This window comes from Alligator sinensis, unplaced genomic scaffold (assembly GCF_000455745.1).
Source record: "Alligator sinensis unplaced genomic scaffold, ASM45574v1 scaffold375_1, whole genome shotgun sequence".
Taxonomy (NCBI): domain Eukaryota; kingdom Metazoa; phylum Chordata; order Crocodylia; family Alligatoridae; genus Alligator; species Alligator sinensis.
Genome location: NW_005841928.1, coordinates 298,871 through 324,491, shown reverse-complemented (window position 1 = coordinate 324,491; position 25,621 = coordinate 298,871). Strand labels below are relative to the sequence as shown.

The 25,621-nt window shown below is 43.4% G+C and overlaps 1 protein-coding gene across 1 annotated transcript in view; it reads right to left on the bottom strand.

Moving 5' to 3' along the window:
* Positions 1–25,576, bottom strand: part of PPM1H (protein phosphatase, Mg2+/Mn2+ dependent 1H) — a 115,350-nt gene extending 89,774 nt beyond the window's left edge. The window contains exons 1-2 of the mRNA XM_025198777.1: positions 25,451–25,576; positions 9,983–10,327 (exon numbers count right to left, since the gene is read on the bottom strand). Coding sequence (XP_025054562.1) covers positions 9,983–10,315 — 333 coding nt within the window. The 5' untranslated portion in view covers positions 10,316–10,327; positions 25,451–25,576. The remainder of the gene's footprint in view (positions 1–9,982; positions 10,328–25,450) is intronic.
* Positions 25,577–25,621: the final 45 nt, after the last annotated feature.

The following is a 25,621-nucleotide window of genomic DNA, read 5'->3' as shown; positions in this document are numbered from 1 at the left end:
GAGAAGTGTAGAATTCTCCACTGGACAATGCCACTGAAGCACCAACAGGACCAACAGCTGCAAAAGAAAGTCTATGTACAAAAAAAATCCTAAATCCCTTCTCTGGAAAAAATGACTTCAATACAAACTTGTACTTCGCTACCTTGTACATCTTCAACAGTAATAGGTAAACCTGTCATGGGATCTCTGAATCCATCTCACTGAAAGGAAGCTGCCTGTACCCCTTACAGCTGAGCTATGTTGTAAGGAGGATAAACACAGTCTTGTGTTGCTGAACTTCATCCTGCTAAGGAGAAATTCAGGCTCCAGCCTGCAGTTTGAATCTGCATCTTATATGGCTGGTGAAGGTCAGCATAGACATACAGGGCTCATCTGTGGAAGAGATTTCCAGCATTAATGGCATTTCTGCAGTCTGTGATCAGGAAACAGCTGAGCAATCACTCAAGGTTGACAGTTTCAAAAAGATCTTCCATTTTAGGGCATATTGTTGAAAAGTTTTGGATGAGTAACTTGCTGTCTCTCAGTGGCTCAGATATCTGTGATCCTTGTCACACCAACAGGAGATCTGGGTTTGCCATAGCAACTGCAACTAGTTGCACCGGTCAGTGATCTCTTTTTGTCAACAGATGAAGATCTGATGGTGATGTGGATCCAATTCAACCTGTCAGCTCCCTTTCCTATCATTGATCACAGTATATTACTTGGCTTGTTTGTGACACCTAGTGGGGAAGAGATGAAGCTGCTCTCAGTGGCTATGTTTTTTTATTTTTTTTCTTGGAGAAGTCACAGATACTCAGGGATCCGAGTTTCCCATTTCCCATGGAAAAACAGAAAAAATGATGGACTTTGCTGTTTAACTGAGAAAAATGCAGATTTGTCATTTTAACAGAGAAACACGCAGCTTTTGCTCTTTTGCAAAGAGCTGTCTGCAGGCTGGCAGAGTTCCAGCCTGCAAGGGGCTGGGGGGAGTGGGGGGAAGGTGGTCAGGCAGGGGATGCCATGTACATGCACATGGCCACTAGGCAGCCTGGCGAGCAGCTCCCCCAGGTAAGTCTAGCTGGGGAGGGGGGAAGGGGGAGGACAGGAAGTGAGTTGAGCTGCACTGGGGCTGCTGCCCAGCTGGACGGCGAGCAGGGCTTGAGGCTTGGGGCCGGAATACGCAGCCGCAGGGCCCAGGCAGGGAGAGTGACAAAGCTGCGGGTGGCTCATCCGGGGGGTGGGGAAGGGGGGGGAAGCTGGCTCCCCACCACTGCACATGCTCCCAGGGGGCATGTGCCCTCCAGATCTGTGTGCAGGGCAGGCTGCCCGCTGAGGGCTTGGGGTTCCCCACTCTGCTGCCCTCCCTCTAGGGCCTCTGCAACCTGGTAGGCACAGCAAAGCAGAGCAAGGCTGTGTGGGAAAGCTTGTTACAGTCGCTATAAGCCCACGCCACCACCCCCACTGCTCCACGGTGGGCAGGAGGTGTATCAGGGCACATGCCGCCCTGCTCCCCTGGGAACGCACACGGCGGCAGGGAGCTGGCCTCCCCTGCCCAAGCCCACAGCAGGCAGCCCCCACCCCTTGCCCTCCTCCCAGGCTGTGCTCTGCCCATCTTGCCTGTGGGGGTGGGGGAGCTGGGCTCCCCACTTGAGCCACAACAGCTGCCACCTCCTGTGGGCAGCAGGCAGGGCTCAGGCACCTGGGTCCCTGGTCCTGTAACCCTGGCAGCTGGGGGCCCACTCTGGCAGGGCTGGGGAGGCCAGGGGGCTGTGGGTCGGAGGCAAGGGTTGTGGGGGCTGTGGCTTGGGAATGAGGGTCCTGGACTTGTGTCATGATGAGCTATGGGGGCAGGAGGGGCTCTGATTTTCCATGATAAAACAGCCAAAATCAAATACCAAAATTTATAGGCATTTAGAATGTATATTACTACACTGATTGAGGCACTGGCAGGCTTTTAAATTGCTTTAAACTTGTAAATATAACAGTAAAACATTGTGTTCAATTGATACACACACACACACACTTCATTTTAATCACAGATTTTGGGCGTATCAGAGAATTTGGACTGTTTGTCAAAACCAGGATCCCTGGTAAAAGTAGACAACTGCTTCTCTACCCTAAGGGATCTTATTTGACAGGCTGCAGGGCTCAATCACATCAGCCTTCTTGTTTAGCACATGCAGCAAGAGTTGCAGGGTCCTCAGCATGTTAAACGCTACATTATAGAGGCCCAACACAGTACGCGACTGAAACTGGGATGCAGACATGGGCAAGCTAGCTAATATTCAGTCCAGAAGATTTCATAGACATCAGGGCTGGAAGGGACCTCGGAAGATCATCGAGTCCAGCCCCCCGCCCAAGGGCAGGAAGTCAGCTGGGGTCATAGGATCCCGGCAAGATAAGCATCCAGTTTCATCTTGAAGGTGTTCAATGAAGGCGCTTGAACCACCTCTGGTGGCAGGCTGTTCCAGACCTTGGGGGCTCGGACAGTAAAGAAATTCTTCCTTATGTCCAGCCTGAAACGATCTTGAAGTAGTTTGTGACCATTCGACCTCGTCATCCCTTGGGGCGCTCTGGTGAACAAACGTTCCCCCAGATGCTGGTGGTCACCCCTGATAAACTTGTAGGTGGCCATCAGATCACCCCTGAGCCTGCGCTTTTTCAGGCTAAAGAGCCCCAGGGCTCTCAGCCTGTCATCGTAGGGTCTGCTTCCCTGACCTCTGATCATGTGCGTGGCTCTTCTCTGGACTCTCTCAAGCTTCTCCACATCCTTTTTGAATTGTGGAGCCCAAAACTGGACACAGTACTCCAGCTGTGGCCTCACTAAGGCCGAGTACAGGGGGAGAATGACGTCCCGGGATTTGCTTGAGAAGCATCTATGGATGCAAGCCAGCGTTTTGGTCGCTTTACTAGCCGCCGCATCGCAGCCTTCGTCTGTCATATTGCAGATGACGAAGGTACTATGCGTACCACTGTTATCTCGCGCACCCGCACTAGACCAGAGATACGAGAGCTTTGCAAAGAATCCAAAATAAGACCGGAAGAAACCTTGGCCATGTGGTTAGGGAGACTGATAGCTGAATTTGGATCCGATACTCTGGATAGAGAAGAAGCTAGTGCCCTGACACGACAAGCAGCGTGGATGGCAAGCTGTGGAAAGCGGCAATAGATTATAGCAGATATTGCATTAACTCCTTTCCTGAGGTACCTTGTGGGCTTTTTCTTGCCTAACATCACAAAATTGGAATGTTATATTATCATTTACTGTTATAGCACATTATAGCAGTAAAGTAAGACAGCTGTTTTCCAGCGACACTCTTCTACAAGTTTGTGACCTTCACTCCAAGGAATAATTGCCATTAGTTGTTTAAGAGTAGGTTCAGGCTGGACATCAGAAGACACTATTTCACAGTCAGGGTGGCTAGGATCTGGAACCAACTTCCAAGGGAAGTGATGCTGGCTCCTACCTTGGAGGTCTTTAAGAGGAGACTTGACAATTACCTAGCTGGGGTCATATGAGCCCAGTTCTCTCTCCTGCCCAGGGCAGGGGGGCGGACTTGAAGATTTACTTAGGTCCCTTCCAACCTACATCTATGAATCTATTGTATATAGATCTTACTATTGTTTTTTGCAGCTTTGCCACATCAGTGTTGCACTTAAAGTACATCTTGAAGAGGAGATACCTAAAATACTTTTGGAAACAGAAGCTGATGCAGAATACATCCATTTACCTGTAAAGTTGAATGTCTCTCTATGGTATGGGTGTATCATGAAGAAGATCTGTTCCCTCATGGTGTTTCAGGTATTGTTTTGCTCTGTAAGTGGCTTAGAATTGTAAAAGACTATCTGTGCACCTAAAATAATGCACTGTTAAAATCAGCTGAAAAACTTTAAATTAGGTCCAGCTCCCACTCTCCCCATCCTGCTCTCTCTTTTAAAAAAAATAAAATAAAGAGAGAGAGAGACTGCTAATATGATGTTATGAAGAAGAGCTCCTCATCACTCTAAAATAGTCCAACTCTGTTAACCCTTGGGACATACTGCAAAGTCCATTTATTTGCTAGCACTTTTGAGAAGGATTAAGGATACGGGTGGATTCACCCTTCAAGAATGTGTGTATGAGGAGTATTAGATTTTTATGTAGACATGTTGAGTACAAGTATCTAACCTGTAGCATCTGATCAAAAAGATGAAGCAGGAGGGTACTCATACTGATCAGATGCTGTCAAGATGTCAGCTAGGGACAAGGAAGAGACAGATGACCTTGATTATGTACATCCCACATTTTAAGCAGTGCTATAATAAGCCACAGAGACATTTTATTATGTTGCAATATATAATCTGTATAACACTAATTTTAACACTGCACATCTTTGGCAACTTGAACAAGGAAGAAGATGACAGCAAAGCAAAATGCATCTGGATGAAGATGAAAAGTGAAAGATGCAGCACTGATATAACAAAAGGGATATATTATAGGCCACCTAACCAGGAAAAAGTGGTGAATGCGGCACTCTTTGAGCGGATGAGAAATCTATCCAAAAACTATGGGATGGTACTGATGGGAGATTTCAATTTTCTGGACACCTGCTGGAAGAACAATGCAGCCAAACATAAAATGTAAAGCTGGTTCCTAACTTATGTGGAGGACAACTTTCTCTCCCAAAAATTGGAGGAATAACTAGGATCATCTATCTTGGATCTTGTCCTGTCCAACAGGGAAGAATTAATGAAGGATATCAAGGTGATGGATAATTTAGGAGGAAGAGATTATCAGACAATAGAATTCCAGATCCTGAGACAGGGGGAAAAGTGAGGTCAGCAAAATTAGGAAAAACTTAGATTTAAAAAATGCTGATTTCATCTTACGCAAGGAGTTAATAGGCATGGTGTCATGGGAGGATAGAGTGAAGGATAAAGGTACCCAGGAGGGCTGGGAGCTTCTAAAGGGCACAGTTTTGGCTGCAATGTTGGAAGGCAAAAAAGAAAATGGCCTAACATGATGGAAGCACAAGAAGAATGGCAAGAGACCAGTGTGGCTGCACAAGGAGCTTCTAAAATGTCTCAAACGCAAAAGAAAAGCTGACAGGCAATGTAGGAATGGGCAAGTCACCAAGGAAGTACACCAAAAAACATCAAAAACCTGCAGGAATAAAATCAGGAAGGCAAAGATAAAGAAGGGAGGTGGTGCTCTCCCCTACCTTGGGGGTCTTGAAGAGAAGGCTGGATAGGCATCTGGCTGGGTCATCTAACCCCAGCACTCTTCACTGCCTAGGCAGGGAGTCAGACTCAATGATCTGTTGAGGTCCCTTCCAACCCTAGCATCTATGTATGTATCTATGTAATGAGCTGCATCTGGCAAAGGAAGTTAAGGACAAGAAGAGGTTCTATAAGTATGTTAGCCAGAAAAGAATGATCAAGCAAGCTGTGGGTCCTCTGTTAACAGGCCAGGGGGAACTCCTAACTGAAGATACAAAGGAGTATCTACTCAACAGCTACTTTGCCTGAGTCTTCACAAAAAAAATTAAGCTGCAGCCAGATGTCTAATAAGGATTAGCTGGATAAGGAAGTGGGCAAGATGAAGAACAAAAGAAAGAGACAGTCAGAGAGCTTTTGCTGGGTCTGAATTAATTACAAATCAGCAGGGCCAAACGGACTTCATCCCAGGGTACTGAAGGAACTGGCAGAGGAGATCTCAAAGCCTTTGGCAATGATCTTCATGAAATTATGGGAGATGAGCCAAATACCAGAGGACTGGAAAAGGGCCAACATTATGTCCCTCTTTAAAAAAAAAAAAAGCAAGAAGGAGGACACAGGTAACTACTTACCAGTTAGCCACACTTCAATACCTGTGAAGTTAATGGAGCATATTTTAAGGAAGGCCATTTGCAAACAACTCAAGGAGGAAGGGCTGATCCCAAGCAGCCAGAATGTATTTATAAAAAACAAATCATGTCAAGCAAACTTGATCTACTTCTTTGAGAAAGTAACAGTACTTGGGTGGATGAAGGAAATGCTATGTATACAGTGTATCTGGATTTCAGAAAGGCTTCTGACAAAATCCCACACAACCTTTTCATAAACCAGGGGTGGGCAATTATTTCGGCTGGAAGGCTGCTTAACAAGTTTTGGTGAACTGCCGAGGGCCACAACAGTAGCTCTGCCCCTTGACACCATCTTGGGCACTGGAAGTCCCACCCGCTAGTCCCTGACCTTCGACACCAGAAATCCCTCTCCTTACCCTGGAAGCACTCCTTTTGGGAAGAGAGGTTTGGCACCTTAAAACCAGAAAAAACAAACAAACTAATCTTCTACTTTAAAAACAAAACAAACCCCCCCCCAAACATCTACTATAATTTTAATTTTATTTAACAAAATATTTTTGTCCCACTTTATGCGTGCTTGCATAGTGTATCTAGAAGCACTTGTGTAACAGCTCAAAATACAATCTTAACCTTGTATATTGTGTGGGGGGAGGGTAAGAGGGTGCATGTGTGGGGGTGTGATTAGGGAGTGGTGGTGTGTATGGAGGGGTGTGGGGGTGTAGGGTATGTGGCTGGGATGGTGACTGTGGGAGTATGTGCAGGGCCTGTGGGAGGGTGCAGGTGTGTATGTGTGGGGGAAGGGGTCCTTGGGGTCCCTGGAGTGTGCAATTCCCTGGAGCTGCATGTGGCAGCACTGAGTGGGGCCAGCCCTGCCTGGCCCCATAGTGCAAGTCCCTGGCCCTGCCCTGGTGGGAACCATGGGGTGACCAGGCAAAAGCTCTTCCAGGTAGAGGTGTCTTGTTTCTAGCACCCCCCAGCTCAGAGCTGCTGGCTATCAGAGGGGCAGCCCAGGGCCAGGGCTTCCAGAGGGCCCTGTAGGCCAGAGGGAATTGCCTGGTGGGCTGGATGCAGCCCACAGGCCATATTCCCCCCCCCCCCCCCCCCCCCAGGTCATAAACAAATTGGAGAAATCTGGGCTAGATAAAACTTTTCTAAGGTGGATAGAGCAGTGGCTCAATAGCCACAAGCAAAGGCTAATGATTAACAAAGGGTCCATGTCAGAATGGCAGAAGGGTTTTAAATGGAGTCCCACAGAGGCCTGTCCTGGGCCTGGTGCTGTTCATCATGTTCATCATGTTTTATTAGTGGTTTAGATGCTGGCATAGAAAGCTTCTTGAGTAAGTTTGCAGATGACACAAAACCAGAAAGGATTGTGAACATGTTGGAGGATACAAGCACAATTCAGAAGGATCTCAACAGATTGGACAAAAATGCAAGGTACTACAACCTTAGGAGGAATAATCAAAAAACACAAATATAAAATGGGTGACACTTGGCTGGACAGCAGTACTATAGGAAAGGACTTGGGAGTCTTGGTATACCACAGACTCAATACAAGTCAGCAGTGTAATGCAGCTACACAAAAGGCAAACGTGGTTTTGGGATGCATCTAAAGAAGTACCAGATGCAAGACCCAGGAGGTGACAGCACATCTACTTGGCACTGGTTGGGCCTCATTTGGAGTACTGTGTCCTGGGTTCCACATTTTAAAAGTGATGTAGAAAGGTTAGAGAGGGTCCAGAGGCAGGCAACAAAGATGACATAGGGCTCAGAAAGCAAGTCATATGACAGGAGGTTGAAGGAGCTAGGCTGAAGGAGCTAGGAGTTCAGCTTCTAGAAAAGGCACTTAAAGGGGACATGATAGCAGTCTTCAAATACTTCAAAGGGCTGCCATATAGAAGGAAAGCACCTTTTTTCTCTTGCTGCAGAGAGGATGCAGACCACTGCTTTGAAGTTGCAGCAAAGTAAGTTAGATTGGGTATCTGGAAAAACATCTTCACTTAGAACAGTGAGGAGTGGAAACGATTGCCTAGGGAAATTGTGGACTCTCCATCAGTAGAGGTGTTCAAGATGAGGCTGGACAGCTCCTAGTTGGGGATGATCTAGGCATAGATAGGCCTATGTTCTACTATGAGCATTTTCCATGCTTCTGAGCTTTGCTGGTTGCCCCTCCCCTCCTTTCTGCTACATGTGTCAGGATGTTTTCAAGCCTTCCTCAGAGGCATTGAGTGTTGGCTATAGGCAAAGCTGAGGACTTTGACTAGGGTGTGCCAGTGGTCCTATTGGGACCAAAACCAATGGTTCCTGGCTAGAGGGTCTTGCTCCTCCACTCAGGATCAGACCAATTACTATACTTAGTGTCAGGAAGGAATTTTACCCCATTGTCAGATTGGTATACACTCTGGGGGGTGTGCTTTCCTCTGTGGGGAAGAGTGGCATGGCCTTCTATCTGGGATCTCTTCAGCATACATTGACATTTCATAGAAGCAGGATGTTCGCTACTCTTGTTGCCCTCTCATTTACCTGTGGCAGATTAGGATGTTAGGTCTGTGTTGTGCCAGGCTTGACAGCAGTCTTGTATAGAGTTTACATTATGGTTTGTATGGGACAGTTGGGACAGGGCTGATCTTACCTCAGGCAAGGGGCTGGACTAGATGACCTCTGGAGGTTCCTTCCAACCCTGCTTCTCTATGATATCTTATATTGTGGCGTAAAATCTGTGTAACACTAATTTTAACACAGCCCATCCTAGGCAACTTGAATGAGTGTGTTTTGTAATAATAACAAAACAATATTCAAAAGTGTATTTTGCACTGAATATTGCCAACTCTACAATAATCTGTAAAGAGCTGTGTGCTGCTTTGGGGACTGAGAGCGTTCTTTGTTGGAATAACTACTGCAGTCTCTAATTAGATGCGCGCACTAAAACTAATTCCCGTGTATGAGGAAAAAAAACATAGCTGACTACCTCTGTACTTCACATTAGCAGCCTGCAAATAAAACCTCTGGGAAACACCCATTTGTTTACAATTTTTAGCATAAAAAGAATGATTTTCCTAAAATGTGTAAGCAAGTAATTTCCAAGGGCCCAATCCTGCAAATACTTACTATCAGGCATAGCCTATACTATTAACTCATAGTCTTTACTATGAGCATTCTCAGGCTGATAATTAAGCAACTAATAGCAACAGCAACTAGTGTTGCCAGGTCCTGACTGCAAAAATCTTATTCTGGGGACAGCCTTTAGGTTGAGGAGGGCTCCAAGAGGCAGCAACAACCCAGGTGCATGGATCCTATTTCCCAGGCTGAGCCTGTGGCTACAGTGAGTCAATAAATTAGCTTTTGATTCATAAGTTGGGGGGGAATTAAACAGTGGCAAGAGTTTGCAGAGCTGGAACACACAAAGCAGAATCCTTTTTATCACTATAAACCCTCAAGAATGAAATCCTAGTCCCACAGAAGTGCATAAAAATGTAACTAGTGATATCAGTGGTCCAGGATTTCATCATAAATATCCAGACTACAGGCAAGTGAAATAAGGATGGACTGAATTTTACCCCTACAATGATGGACCAGGGTGCACAGTGACCATGCAAGTTGCCTCTACTGTCACTGCTCCTTTCCTCATGGGCACTAGGAACAAAGGTCACTGAATCAAGTGTGTTTCCTCTGATCCAGACCACCCTACTGTAAGACGTCCTCCCACATCAGTCTATGGAGGAAGGCTATGAAGACCATGCCTAAGTTTTATTTCTTCTTTAATAAATGAAAATATAGATTTTATGAGTTTATTTAACTACTGGAAGCTGAAATAAACTATTGTGGACATTGACACACTTCCTTTTTTTTTAAGCAAGCTTCTAAAAGCCTCTTTTGTAGGTTGTGCAACAATGTGACAAAGGATGATCCAGCAGCCTGGAACTTAGGAGGCATGGCATTCAATTACATCTGTGTGTGACCTTGGGTAGGTCATATAGACTCAGTTTCTCATCTCCAAAACAGAATAAGTGCTATTATTATCTCCAAAGGAACTGTGAAGATAAGTGCATTAAGACTGTGAAGAGCCCAGATAAATATCTAACTGCAAATGGAAGAACAAGTGAAAAGAAATTCATCTCTTCCAACCTACTTGGTTCATTAAACAAAAAAACAAGCAATCAGCCTTGGAATATACCTACCATTTCCTTGAATGCACTTTCAATGGCCCCAATAACAAGGCATTCATGCGGTATCTTCTTCTCTGTAAAGAAGCGTGTTGGAGGGGTGCTGGGTGAGCCTGGAGCCCCAACCCCACTACGCAAGGAGGCAGCCCTAGTCAGAGTTCTGCTGTTAGCTGTCATGTTCTCCGGCTCCTCTCCTAGGCAGGTTGGGGGAAGAACTGCACTGTTCTTCATGATGTCCACAATCTCCTGCAGCTGCTCCAAAATATGGTGCTGGAGCAGTTTAGATGCTACAACAGCTGCCCCAGATCCAGCATGTCCATCAAACAGTGACCAGTAGTGTAAATGCATGCCATCTGCGTCCTGGTTATGTGCAAAAAGAGAAAAATCACAATGTACGCAGTTAGAAGCGTTGCCTCTTGACACCACCAGCAGTACAGCTATTTACACTTCATTAAGAAGATTTAACCTTCCCTGCATATTCCTTTCTGGAAATAATTATTTCATGCTATTATGGTTAGAACCGATAAACTTTCAGTCTTCCTCATACTTCAGCCACTCTGACCAGGAAGCAGTAGAGAGACTAGTTTGATGTCAGTTCAGTTCTGGCCTTCTCTTGCTTGAGACTAGTTGGCCACATGTTGCAGCGCTTGATGTTTCTGTGACAGTTTATACACTAGAAATCAGACTGAGGTCCCCAACCAGCCAGCTTGAAATATAATATTTGGTCACAGCAATATGGCCTGATTTCAGACTGGTAATGATAATACAAAAACTATGTAGCAGGGCTTGAAAAAATTCACTAAAACACTTACTAGCCAACCACTAAAAAATAAAGACCAGGGGCTAGTTGCAATGTTACCAATACATTGCCCTTAGAAAAACCAGACCCCCCCCCACCACCCCTGCACCTGCCTTACAAATTGCAGACAGGTGAAAGGAAAGTAGTTCTTTCCACAGTAATGTCTCAAGCAGGTGTTTCATGACAACAGTGAATCAATGACAGTGCTTGATAAATCTGATGCCTTTCAAGGAAGGCTAGGTAAAGTCCTGTTATCATTTCACTGTAGCAAGGGAATTGCTATGAGCAGTTGTATTACCTACCTGTAGACTCAGGAAAACAGTAGGGCTTTCATTCACATTTGAAAAATTATTGTGTCAAGCATAGGGGCTAGAAACTAAAGGCCTGATTCATAACTGTGTCACTCATAACATATGTTGATGCAATGACATTGGAATAAATCCAGAACTGAATCAAGAGTATTCATTCATTTAGCAAATAAAAAGTTTGAAGTCTGTAGAAATTAACTAAACTTAATGCCAAGTCCCTGCAGCCCTGCCATGTGCCCCTAGTGGCTGGGCAGATCCAGCACTAAAGTTAATGTCATTAATGCACTTTAGCCAATCGTGCCAAAATTTGATACCAGCATTCACAGGTATCCAATTTAGGAGTGAGTAGCTTAATTTCGCCATTTGTAATGCACATCAAGTGTGCACACGTGTAGATACGCACCTGTAATGCTCATTAAATTAAGCTAATGTGTATTAATTTGTCTCATGTAGACATGTCCTAAGAGTATGTATTTTAGATCAGAAGTTCCTTAGTATGCCTGTCAACACAGTAGTATATCACACATACACTACAGGTACCTGAAAATAGCAAGAACAAAAAAAAAAAACATGTTAGGATTCAAGCTGAAATGGAAGGAAGAGCAATACAGGACTAATGAGAACATTACTGAGTTCCATCACTCATTTTATCACATTGTCTACAGCACTATTTCATTCCAATTTAGATTTTAAATTTTCATTGTAGAGAAATATGTCCTGGATCTTAAATCCCTGCTACTTCTGTCAATTTATTTTATAATTTTATGGAATCAGTCTCTTTTGGTTCAGTTTAGATGCTGATGGGTATGATCTGGTATACACTTTCATACATTCACATCCTTCTTCATTTTCCCTAGACAACATGGTAAAGTAAGACACATTTTCAATCTCTCTCATTTTAAACCAGAGATATTCCAGTAAAAACATACAGCAATAGGAAATTCTAAATTAAGGGTGAGATTTTCAAAGATAAATTGTGCTCCTATATCACTTAGGCACATTTGAAAATCCCATCCCAAGATCCTCACTCAGGAAAGCACTTCAGTGTGTGCTTAACTACAGGGAAAGCTAACATTCTCTCTCTTACTGAAATAAAGACATTCTCTCTCTTTTTGAAATAAAGACCTAGACCAATAGGTTAAGCTGACAAAGTTTTTATTTTGTTTAACAGACATGCACAGTAAATGATATTGACTTTCTTTAGTCTTTCAAAAGAGGTTAAAAAAATCCCTCCCTGAACAATAGGCCAGCAGGGGACTGTTGTACCACTGAAGTCCTGTATCCTTCATGCTGGCCCACTGTACAAAGGATGAGATTTACCAAGAGGCCACATCCACACAGGCAGGGACACGTGGTTGCCGTGGTGAAGAAAGCAACACACATTTGTGCCACTGCTTTTTGCCCAGGTGCACACTCCTGGACATGGGATTAGTGTGGGGAAAAATGCTCTGGATAGGGTAGGGGAGGCTGGGGCCAGCACCTGGGGTCATGGGGGCCTCGTGGTGCTCCAGCAGCAGCAATCCAGACATGCAAAGCCTGGCTGGCAGCCAGAGCATGGCCCTGGCTGGCCAGTTTCCAGTTTCAGGTGACACTTGCTGCTGCCACATGGGCCACCCCATATTTTTCTGATACAGGTTTTTTTGACATTGGTATCTCCCACTGCAAGCTAGCAGCGTGGTCAATGCCTGCATATGCGGCGCATGCAGTTTGTGATGCTGCAAGACATATGTGTGTGCTGGTCTGGGTGCGCCCTCAGTGAGCATTGAGTTGAAAAAACACTTAAGATACAAATCATGTTAAAGGGGATTTCTCCACTGAAAAGCAAGTGTCTTAGATAATCTTGCTGAGTCACAAATTAACGTGTTAGGAAAAAGAAGTCAATCTGAGCTAACAAATCCCAGTGTTGGCATAAATTCTCCTCTTTGCAACATTATATATCTGTGTACCATTGTAAATTTCTGTGATTCAACATCCTGATGAAGTGTGCTGCTGAAATTAATGTTTTGTTATTAATATTAATGCTGCTTTAATGAAAAGCACATTTCAAGGCATGATTTATTACAATTATGTAAACCTTTATCTAACAATGCCATTTCAAGCTCAACAAGACTTGCAACAATCGTGATCTTCATGAAACATGTTCAAATACACGGTCAACCATGTCATTAATAAAACAGTTATTTGTAGGCAGATGAAGTTTCCCCAAGTCAGAATTCCATCAGTATGAGGGCAACAGTCACTTAACATGTGCTATTCACTTTGATACTAAACTACTGTGAAGAAAAGGAATGTTTTTGTTATTCTGAAGTATTTGGTAGTTTGGGTCTATCCAAACAAAGTGAATTTGAATAGAATCCTTTGCAAAGTTATACAGTTAGGAACTCAGTAGTCCTGACAGATGAGCAATTCGCTGTAAACTTCCACGTAACACTGTAGCAAAAACAACTAATGAAATTCTTGGGTGCATAAACAGGGGATTTGTGAACTGAGTTAGGATGCAATTTTACCTCTACAATGGCTTTCCAAATATGGGAATCCTGCATCCAGTTCTAGTGTTTTGGTTTCAAATATGTTGAAAAATTGTGCAGAAAAGAGCTACAAAAATTATTTCATGGCTAGCAGAAAAATACTTACAGTAAGACTCTAAACAGATATAACATTTACTCTGGGATAAATTATTTTATCCTGGGGCCAAAATGCAGACATCCATGTCCACTGTCCCAAGATAAATCCTTAGGTATTCTACATAAGGAGGTAGTAACAGGGATAAAATACCAAGTATTAGGGGCTCTTTATCTAATGGAGAAAGGCAAAACAAAAGCACACTGCTGGAAGATAAAGCTAAATTCAGAATTTGAGACAAATTTTACCAGTGAAAAAAAGCACATGGATCACTTGCTGCCCAAAAAATTGTCTGTTCTCTTTTGGGGGGAGGGGAGAGAGATATTTGACAATATATATATTGTCAACAAATATGAACATCTCAAACCAAAATATATCCTGTGAAAACCGAAGCAATTTGATTCAAAATAGTGCCACTATGCCTCAAAAGAGCTGTAGGTCAGGTTACTTGTTCTCTTGTACAGGCTGCATTCTCTGACCAAATATTCCCTTCCGTAACAGACTATAGTAGAAATCTTATGGTATGCCATTACCTTACCTATAGGGAAGAAAGTGGTGCAACATGGAAGACAGTCTGGCTGGACAGCCTGGCCCACAGAGATTAGAAGCGTAAGGCATCTGTGTTATGCTTCCCATAAAGTTTAGTTTTGAATCAAAGTATTTTTATTTTCAATATTTCAGTTTTTGATACTTGACAAAAAAACAAAATTTCCACGGAAAATTTAAAAGAAAGTTATGTCTATGGAAATGTTCAGAGGGATAAATCTCTATTTTCTGACCAGCATGAACCCAAACTTTACAGCAGGGGCAGGCAATTATTTTGGGTTGAGGACCACTTAACGAGTTTTGGTGAGCTATCGAGGGCTGCATGGGTAGTCCCATCCCTTCAGAGTTGCCTCGCCCCCTTGCTGCCATCTTGAAACCGGAAGTCCTACCCCAACCCCTGATCTTTGCCACGGAAGTCCCTCCCCTTGCCCTTCCCCCCAAATACTCCTGGGGGAGGTGGTTGCCACTTTAGAAGCAGAAAAAAACACTAAAAGTCAAACACCTACTATAACATATTTTAAGCTTGATTACAAAAAATATTTTTGTCATGGTGTGCATGTGTGTGTGCGTGTGTGAGAGAGAGAGAGTGCATAATAAGTCCAAAATAAATGCTTAGTTTTGTACATTGTGTGGTGTGTGCATGTCTGTGTGGCAGGATTATGGGGGGGTGTGGGGTGTTTAGATGTGGGGAGTTGGGGGGCAGGGTGTGAGAGGGTGGGGGGTGTGGGGACCCCCCCCATGGTGCAGCAGCAGGCGGGTTGCTTGGGGCACAGGCACCAGGCAGGGTGCAGCTCCAGGCAGCACTGCTGTCTGTATTACTGGCACTCCCTGCCACTCACGCACAGTCCCTGCACTAGCACAGCAGGGAGGGAAGCCCCACATGCTGGAGCCAGCTGCCTTCACTGCTGGGGCTATGCAGCACTGGAGAGTAGCCCTGCCAGCTAGAGCCCATTGCTTTACCCGCCAGGGCTGAACTTCAGGGAAGGGATGCCCCAGGTGCCTTTCCCTGAGAGGCAGGAAAGACGGACAGCTTCAGGCCACTGGGCTTCTCTTCAGTGCTGCGCAGCCCCAGCAGAGAAGGCAGCTGGCTCAAGTACATGGGGCTTCCCTCCCTGCTGCTCGCAAGTAGCAGGAAGTGCCGGCGATATAGGCAGCTGCATGGAACCTGCGTCTCATGCTGTGATGTGCAGAGCTGGCCCGAGCTGTGCCCTGGCCTGCTGTTGCACCATGGGAGGAGTGTGGGGGGGGGGGGTCCCCCCCCCCCCCCCCCCTGGCTGGCTCTTGCCCCAGGGGAGGGGGGGGGGGGGGGGGGGATCCCCACACCCCCCACCCTCCCTCACAGCCACCCACTGCCCACCCCAGCTCTGTGCTGTCGCCGACTCCTGGCACACAAAGCTTTTGGTTTAGAGGTGATAGCTTTTCTTAGACCAACTAAATAGTAGCAAAGAAATTCCTTTCTTTGCAAGTTTTCAGGCACACACCCTTCATCAGGCTGAGGAGAATTCGAAGACTGTAAAAGTCCTCCTAGGTAGAAAATAAAATTAATTTTACTCAAGGGAGATAGAGGCTGGAAGTCATTAGCACTTGTACAGATGCATCCATTTGTAGCAGACTGTTTTCTGTCTCCCTGTTTTGTAAGTTTTGCATACTTTAGTTCTATCTCACCATTTCATTTGTTCTTGCCATTTCAAGCTTTTGTTTTTTGTTGAAAGGTTTTGGCACCTCTGAGGGGAGGTGTGAAAAGGTCAGTGTAAGGCAGATAGGAGAAAAGCAATTGCTCAACCTGATCTAGAGATGGGAAAATCAACTTTCTGTGCAATAAGTGTGCTGTGTATTCACACATTTTATTCAGTGGAAATCACAAAACAAAATAACCTTACCTGTTGAGTTGCCAGAGCACTTGTCTGAGAACAGTTAGATAGTTAGATTTTTTTTGCAGAGAAGGTAGGCTCACAGTTCAAAACCATTTTAAAAAATTGGTTTTAAAAAAGTCAATTTGGCATTTAGCAAATTTTCCCAACAAGATGGTTTTTTTATTTGATAATTTCAGTTTATCAAAATAAGAGAGAAAAAATTCACTACAGAAAAGTCAACAGTTTGACAGGGCAATGAATTGGGATGTGGACAGCTGAGATTCAAGCCCATGCTTAATTCAGGGAAGGAACTTGTCCGCCTTCCAAAGTCCAGATAACTTCCTAACCTTCAAACTACTGGATATCGTGGCGCACACATGTTCCTGCATGTGCATATTTCTCACGCTCGTTTTTCATATGGAAAAGTTCTGTTCCACCCTGATGTATTACAAGATGTTTTATAATTTCCACAGGCCTGAAAAAACAATTCCCACACAATAGGGCTATTCTCTAAAATAAATCTTTTAAGATTGCCTCCATTTTATTATCTAGCTAGTCAGATTGGAAAATGTCTATCAATTAATTGTACTGACATAGATTTTTGATTCTCTTCTGTTGTTTTCTTTTAAACATGGTTAGTTATACAGAGGCCTGGATAGATACCGGAGAAATAAAACCTACATAGCTTTCTCACTGCACTGAATCCCACTTTCCATTTCTACTCTGCTGGGAAGTTTAATCAGCTTTAGGTGCCTCTGCTCTTGGATCTGGCTTGAGCAGCAGACTTCTGTTTTTGTAACTGTAAGATAAATGAATTGTGACCTTTTAAAAGTGTGCAGGCTTTAGGGATTGGCTTTGTTGTTTTTGTTCACAGCACAGCAATGGAAGAGGAATCATGTCAGAGACTACAGATGGGTACACCATTACAGCTTGAATAAATCACAGAATATCACAGTCCCCCTTTTATAGCCTATAGCAATATATAGTTTGGATTAAAATACCAGACAGGATAGTCATCACTTTTCCATTACAAACCTGTTAACCAACAGCAGGTAGAAACTGTTATAGTTAGATATCCAAGCCCAGGTTTTACACCTGGTAAACAGGTAGGTAGTTATGTATCTAATAAGAATGACCAAAAAGTACAATAAAGTTCAGACAAAATTCCCCCCCCCCACCCTTCACCCCACCTCCAAGGCAAACTGTACCTGCAAAAGGCAGGGTGAGACAACGAAGATGCAGGCCTTAGGTCAGATGATGAATATAGAACTGGGCCAGTGGCCCCAACAAGCACCTGACACACATTCATGTCTCCCTTACTACTTGGAGGAGGTCTTGTTGTGCAAAATTACACAAAAATGTCAGTTTTTAAAAACTGAATGGGATAAGTGACACTGCACTATGAACAAGACATCAAAATTATACTGTATCATGATACAGTAATATTGTCATTAACTAATTAGAAAGCTGTAATAGTATATCATGTACCCTGATACGCCAACTCCCTTGGCAATATTCTGGCACAACATAATAGGTTGAAATTTGTTTAATTTCTTTAACTGACTCAAGTACTGATTGTCAAAGCACACCCCATCCCCCAGGCTGCTAACTATCCTGGATGTGTTATTCGTATAACATTCCTAAATATAAACTATGCAGTCAACACAAAATGTTGTCCAGCTGAGGCCAAATCTAATTCATTAAGTCAAAGGCAAAAATCCTGTTTACTCTGGCATCAGCCTCTTGGAGCATTCTGCCAGTTTGTCATTTTGCTGAGTTTTTAAAATTATAATTATGCTTAATAATGTTAATATCCTTTTTCTGGTTTCCTTGTTTCTCTGTGGAAAGATGTGATCACATATCTGTTCTGTGCTTCTCACCTTCATATTCCTACCATTTCCCCATCCCTCTTCTCCTCCTGGGAAATGCTGATTTAACAGTTCAGCTTTTAAATGAGAAGTCAGGCCCCAAACCAGGTCAGCAATGTCACTGCCCAACCACAGAAAGGGCAGGCAAAATGTTCCTGAGCCTCTGTAGAAATGCTAGGAGGATGTCAAGGATGAAGTAACACTGTTTTTGGGTCTCCTCACCACCAAACCAGGGGGAAGAGCTCAATCTGGAGTTCTCTCGAGAACTGACAGAGGCTGCGAGGGCACAGGACAGGATTGTCATGGGCGACTTTAATTATCCAGACATCTCTTGGGAGGAACACGTTTCTTCCTGACCTGCATCAAAGAGCTCAGCCCAACTCAGGAGGTGCACAGGCCAACCAGAGGTAACGCTCTCCTAGACTTGGTCTTGGCCAAAGGAGATGATCTGGTGACCAACTTGAGCATAGAGGGCAACCTGGGTGACAGCGACCACAAAACCATCACATTCACTGTCCGTTGCAGGGCAGGCAAATTAGATAGTAGGACTGAAGTTTTGGACTTCAAAAATGAAAAATTTAACAAGCTGAGGGCAATAGTAGGGGAAGTGCTGTGGGACCAGGGACCGAAGGCAAAAAGAGTGCATGACAAGTGGTTGTTCCTTAAGGACATGATCCTGTAAGCACAAAGGAAGTCCAGTCCCATGTGGAGGAAACGTAGCAAAAGGGCTGGGGAGCCCTCTTGGCTAAACAGGGAAATCATGGTCCTCTTAAGAAAGAAAAAGAGGCATACAAGCAATGGAAGCTTGGGACAATCCTCCAGGAAGACTATACAACAATGGCCCGCACTTGCAGGGAGCAGATTAGAAAGGCTAGTGCAGCAACTGAATTTAAATTAACAACGGAAATTAAGGACAACAAGAAGTCCTTCTTTAGGTACATAGGGAACAGGAGGAAAACAAATGGGAGTGTGGGGCTAATGCTCAACAACTCAGGAGAGCTGGGTACCAACACTCAGGAGAAAACTGAACTCCTGAATGACTACTTTGCTTCAGTCTTTCACTGGGCAAATGGGAAAATCATGCCAGACAGGGCACAGAATGGGCATGGTGGGAAGGACTCCCTCCCTATTATCGACATTGAGCTGGTGCACGATCAATTTAAAAAATGAGACTTATACAAAAGTCAGAAGGACCAGATGAACTTCACCCAAGAGTACTGAAAACTGGCTGAAGTCATCACGGAACCGCTGGCAAAACTTCCAAAACTTGTGACGCTCTGGAGAGGTCCCTGAGGGCTGGAAGAGGGACTATGTTGTGCCCATCTTCAATAAGGGAAGGAGTGAGAACCCAGGTAACAACAGACCAATTAGCCTAACTTCTACCCCAGGGAAAATCCTGGAAAAAACCATTGAGTCTATGTCTGATAAGCATGCAGAAGGTAGGATTCTGAATGACAGCCAGCATGGCTTTGTCGCGGATAGGTCTTGTCTTACCAATCACATCTGCTTCTACGACCAGGTAACCTGCCACCTGGATAAGAGAGAGGATGTCAACATTGTATACCTTGACTTCCAAAAGGCCTTTGATCTGGTATTCCATGATATTCTCACTGGAAAATTGGAGGATTGTGGGCTTAACTGCATGACAGGTGAGTAGAAAGCTGGCTGTGGAGTAGGACCCAAAGAGTTCTCCTGACTGGATCTGTGTTGTCCTGGCAAGAAGTGGCCAGTGGTGATCCACAGGGTTGGTGCTTGGTCCAGTTCTTTTCAACATCTTTATCAATGATTTAAATGTGGGGGTGAAGAGCTCTCTAGCCAAGTTTGCAGATGAAACCAAGTTATGGGGGACTGTGGTCACACTTGAAGATAGGCTGTAGATACAGGTGGACCTAGACAGGCTAGCAAGTTGGGTGGATCTGAACAAGATGAAGTTCAAAATCAAGAAATGGGAAGTGCTCCATCTTGGGATGAACAATTTCCAACATACCAGCAGGCTCGGTGGCGCCAAACTGACAAGCACCATGACTGAAAGTGACCTAGGGGTAATAATAGACCACAGTATCAATACGAGCCATCAGTGCAACGCTGTAGCCAACACGGCAAATAATACTCTGGCATGCATCAATCGACGCATCTCAAGCAAAACTAAGGAAGTGAGTCTTCTGCTTCACTCAGCATTGGTGAGACTGCAGCTGGAGTACTGTGCCCAGTTCTAGGCACTGCATTTCAACAAGGACATGGTAAAGCTTGAGAGAGTCCAGAGAAGAGCCACCCATATGATCAGAGACTTGCACAGCAAGCCATACGAGGAAAAGCAGAGGGACATGGGGCTCTTCAGCCTAAAAAAAGAGAAGGCTGAGAGGAGACTTGGTAGCAGCTTACCGCTACATCAGGGGAATACATCAGGGGCTCGGCAAACAACTGTTCACCAGGGCACCCTTGGGAAAAACCAGGAGTAACGGCCAAAAACTCCTGGAAGACCATTTCAGGCTTAACACTAGGAAAAACTTCTTCACAGTTACAGTGTCCACACTGTGGAATAGGCTCTCTCCAGAGGTGGTGCAATCATTTACCCTAGAAATCCTCAAGAAGAGATTGGATGGTCACCTTGCTGGGGTCACCTGACCCCAGTTGTCTTTCCTGCCTAGTGCAGGGGGGCTGGATCCAATGATCTTGCAAGGGCCCTTCCAGCCCTTACGATCTATGAATCTATGCGAGAGACATGCAGGGCCATAGAAGGGTGCAGAAGCAACAACTGGCATGCCTGTAATTAAGAAGAGACAGGACTCACTCTGGGTCTCCTCTAGAAGCCTCTGGGCAGAGCAAAGTAGTGGCTGTTGTGTGTGGGAGTTCCCAGGGGAACATGGTCCCCTGCAGTGGTCAGCCAGTCCAGGCTGCCCTTGGTGATCTCTGGTAGCCTGGGGAGCCTGCAAAACAGGCTGGAATGTTTGCAACAGGGACCTCCTGGCCTTTGCCAACACAGGCTGTCTGTGTAGTTCCTGCCCCAAATGCTGAATGCTTGTACAATTCTCATCCAGTTGGGTTTCCAACCACCTGCACTTGAAGCACTGAACTTTACCAGGTAGTTCTGCATACTTGCACATACCTGTAGAAAGCTTTCCATCTCCATGCACCAGCCAACAGCATTTATAATGTACGGAACAGAATGTAGACAGAGAAAAACTGTGCTTTACATAGTTTGTACATAGTACAAATAATACAAATAAATAAAAGCAGTGCAGTGTCTTGCCTGTTCTCATAGCTTCAGTCCAGCATACACAAAGCTAAAAAGATGCATTAACTGCTAGAGTAAGACTGCCCTCTAGTAGCAAAGTTTCTTTAATACTCTTTTCTGCTTTTTTGAAAATATTATACTGAAATTTAAAATCTTCAAACAGTAATATCATATTCCAGTTAGGAGCACTTTACAAAAGGCATGTAATAATAAATATAGCACCCTCCAGTGGCATCTACCTAAAAAACAAGGGCAGATCTAGATGTGAACAGAAAATGTAAAATGACTTGAGTTAGCAAACCCTGCTCAAAATATGATTTTCTAAAAATCTGGGAACCAAACCAAGAATACTACTTTCATTTCTGGTTAATTTAATCTCAAAACAAATAAACAAACAAAACAGCAACAGAAATTTAGCTACAGGTAACAAACTGAGTAATAAAAGCATTGAAAAAACACAGACTGCTTAGTTTGAAAAAGAAATGCCTCAGAGTTGAAAAGACAGTGTTAAGTAAATTAATTGCTAGTATAGAATACATAAATCAGAATATTATAAACCAAGTCTCATAACACAGGAAAAAACAGCTATTTAATTAGGTCAACAATCAGTATGTTTAACATGGAGACAAATGTTTAAAATATTATTAACTTATGGAACTTGTCTTATGAAATCAAAAGACAAGATATTCATTGGATAAATGGTCTCAACCATAAGTGACAGACAGAATTTAAGTATAAGGGTAGAAAACCACTAACAGCTAGGGATTGAAAATACTGTCTTTCAGACAGGTTGTTCTATAAGTTGTCAAAAACATAGGATTTTTTCAGCTTTGCATGAAGCAATTCATATTAGGTACTGTTACAGAAATGGTCAAAAAGAAAATTTCCTTTCACCTCTGCAGGAAGCATCCAGTAACAGGCCCAACTGGAGACAGCGTACTGAACAATTTGGAAAACTGGTGATCGGAAAAGACCCTCCTCATGTCCATGGACATTAAAAGCATCACAGTAGGCAAAAAGGCAAAAACAGATCCAAAAGTTAACTGTGTTGTGTCAAATTAGAACTATACTTCATGACAACGCATGTTCTTCACTAACTGCTTAATTTTAAAATAAATAAGGTGTGGTAATACATGAATTACTGTGACAGCATGCACAAGTAAGGCACTGTATCTTTATATGGCTGGTTATGATAATTTGCATATTCAAATTATTGACCTCAGGAGTGGTGAGGTCATTGACCTCAGGAGTGGCGATAGGTAATTCAGGATATAATCACAGAGGTATTTTGCCGATGCAGCTGTATGGTTAACTTTCTTAAAAATCAGTACCGTGACAAATTTGTAAAGATGCTTCGAGTGACATTTTAAAAAGCCTTAATAATTCCATTTGAAAAAAATGCTTAGTAAGTTAATATGTTATTTAGTAGTAAGTTAAAATGCCAAGTCAGAGTACTGATGGTCCTTTATCAGTTAATTACCATTAATGTTCATCAGAGAGTTCTGAGACAAATATACACAGCAACATCTCACAATGTCTAGTTTTACCTACCTACTATCTGTTGTAGTCATTCTTCATGGTCCTGATACCTTGAAGATTTCTCAAAATCAAATATAAAACTATCTGTTCCTACTTTTAACACTGATCTTGATGTTGCAATACCCTACCTTTTAGCCTTTAGTGTCTAATTAAAGAAGACACTATGCAAGCCATCTGGCTGATTTCAAGTAATGCAGCTCAAGTAACAGGTAGTACAAAAGTGGCATGAGAGACTGAAATAGTCAAACACTATTTGTAACAAAATGACATTTCAACTGTATTCAGAACCATACAGGTCAAAGATTAACTGTAAATGGCAATGACCCTCATTTGCATGGGCTTACAGATGCATGCTTTCAGAGCTCTTAAAAAAGCAAAAAACAAAACAAACCCTTCTGATTTAATTTCCTCTTGCACAATCATTCCTTACATGTGGTCAATTGCTGTCCCATGGCTCCATTTGTTTCCTTCCCCAACTCCCAATTTTTTATTTTTATTTTTATTTTTTTAACTAATGCTAGCCTGACATCCTAAGCAGCTTCCCAGTCAAGATATGCAGTGCCCTTGACATTCCTTTGTTTAAATCTTTTCTGTAATCTAACTGGTCTCATTTTTCTAGACACTAATATTCAGTTACAATTGTACTAAACACACTATTTCAGTATTTGTTCATGCCTTTAAAACTGTAAGTCCTTTGAGGGCAGGAACTAAATTGTCTAGTTGCTGGTACGTACACAGGTAGGTATGCACTTCAGGTGTATCTATAAAATGCTAAATACTAAAAATGTTTGCTCTGGAGTTCCATGTTAGAAAAGAAATCCTCTCTTTGAAAGACAACGATATTTTTTTCCCCCCCGCAGTTGCCACAGGGGTAATTAGTTACTTGGTCAATATAAAGGAATCATGGTGTTGCCATTTTGATTCCTTCTCAGATCATAAACGTTAATTAGGACCAGAGCAGGCTATTACCTGGATGGAAGACTGTACAGAATTATGGAAGGTGTTTCAAACAGTCATAGATTTTTTTGGTCAGCTTTAATACTAATATGGTGTGCCAAACTGACAGCCACACAGATTAAAGTCACTTATATACCCAGAGAACAATAGCTAGGAGTACAGAGAGTCTTTCTGCAGCACACAGAAACAGCATATAAACCCTGACCTCAATGCAGCAGCACTTCAAAAACAAAAGACCATCTCAGTCTCCACAACAGGTTAGTACTTCCCAGGTTCGCTGAGACTACCAACAAGCATGTCAATGACCACCTGTCATGACTTTTTCTGATGCAACCTGGTCTGAAAATTCAGTTTATTTCACAAGGGCTACTCAAAAGTCAGGAGAAGGTGACAAACAACCATCTCTCCAAACCTGGGTTGGGTATAAACTTGGTGAATTACCTTCTGTCATTCAACCCTCCTATGGTTGCCAAAGTTAACTATGGCACAACAGTTAATATTCTGGGTCAGACTAAGGGTGTGGACAGATGTTGCAAGTGAAACATTACAAAGACGTATGAAACATGTGAAACGGCCAGCTGTACAGGTGTACATACCCTTTGAAATGCTCCAAAAATGGCTGAAACACTCTAAAATAGTTCCTCTGCAAATGAAGCACTATTTTGGCACATTTCACTTTTGCTTATCTCTGATTTGGAACAGCACATGGGAGACAAGCTGGGTTTACCCACTCCCCACCACTATCCCTACCAGACCCTTAGGGCTGGAGCAGGGCCCTCCAGCCCCAATACCTTCTACCTGAAAAAGTAAGGAGAGATCTGGGGGATCTGGAAGACCCTACCACCCCTCCACCCTAGCTTGTCTCCTCTCTGCACTCTCATCCCTTCTCCCTCCCACACCTGTGACGGAAAGGGAAGGAGGGAGCTGAGAACAGAGCCCTGGGTTGCTGCAGCCCTGGCTGTTGCTAGAAAAGGCTTCAGTATTTTGAAACATTCCAGACAGGAACAGCACAGGGCATGAGCATTCCCCCATGACAAACACTCCTTTCTTGAAGTTTCCAAGTGTGTTTCACTAGGCAATGTTTCAGTTACAACGTCCGTCCTCACCCTAATACTCAATCTAGGCCAATATCCTGCCTAACAGTTTCTTTCAGAGACAATGCAAGAAACCCTGTATTTCAAAATCTACTCATAGGAAAAGTTTTTTCAACCCAAAGCCCTGATCAATTAGATTATGTCACAAAGTATGAAACACTTATTATTTTGTACTAGTCAAAATATCCACAATGTTGCTTCCTTTTCTAAACCAAACTCCCAATAGCTGGTGGAGACAATTTCCATATGGTAATTATTAGATGTAGAAATGTATTTTCTCTTATATATTTCATTGTCTTCTCTTTGGCTTAAGTTATGAAAATGGGTAAGTACAACTAACAGATTTTATCTCCGTCATTCATATCACTATTTTACACATATCTGTCATGTCTCTCATATATTTTTCAAGTCAGCTATGATGTACAAGATTTTTTTTTTTTATTTACATGAGAAAGATTTTTTAGCATGTTTCAAAAAGAAGAAATGATAATAAGAAATGAGAGTCAAGTGTTCTTAATTAAAGCCTAGTTAAAAAAAAAAAAAAAAAAAAATCAAGCCAGGTATCAAGCAAACACCGTCAAGAACTTCAGGGTTTTCCTTTGATCTGACACCTCATGTTATATCATATTCCTGTACTGACAAGATTGAGGGGAGCTGCTTACCGAGTTTTCTTTTAATTGTAGACCTTCTCCATTTGGCAGTGATGACCTTCGTTTTGTGGATGAATTCTTGTTTGGAGTGGAACTAGTGCCTCCAGTTTTCTTTTTCACATGAAGAACTTCGCAACTAGCCTGGTCTTCGTTGTGTGTGCTTTTTCCTGCATTTATCACCCT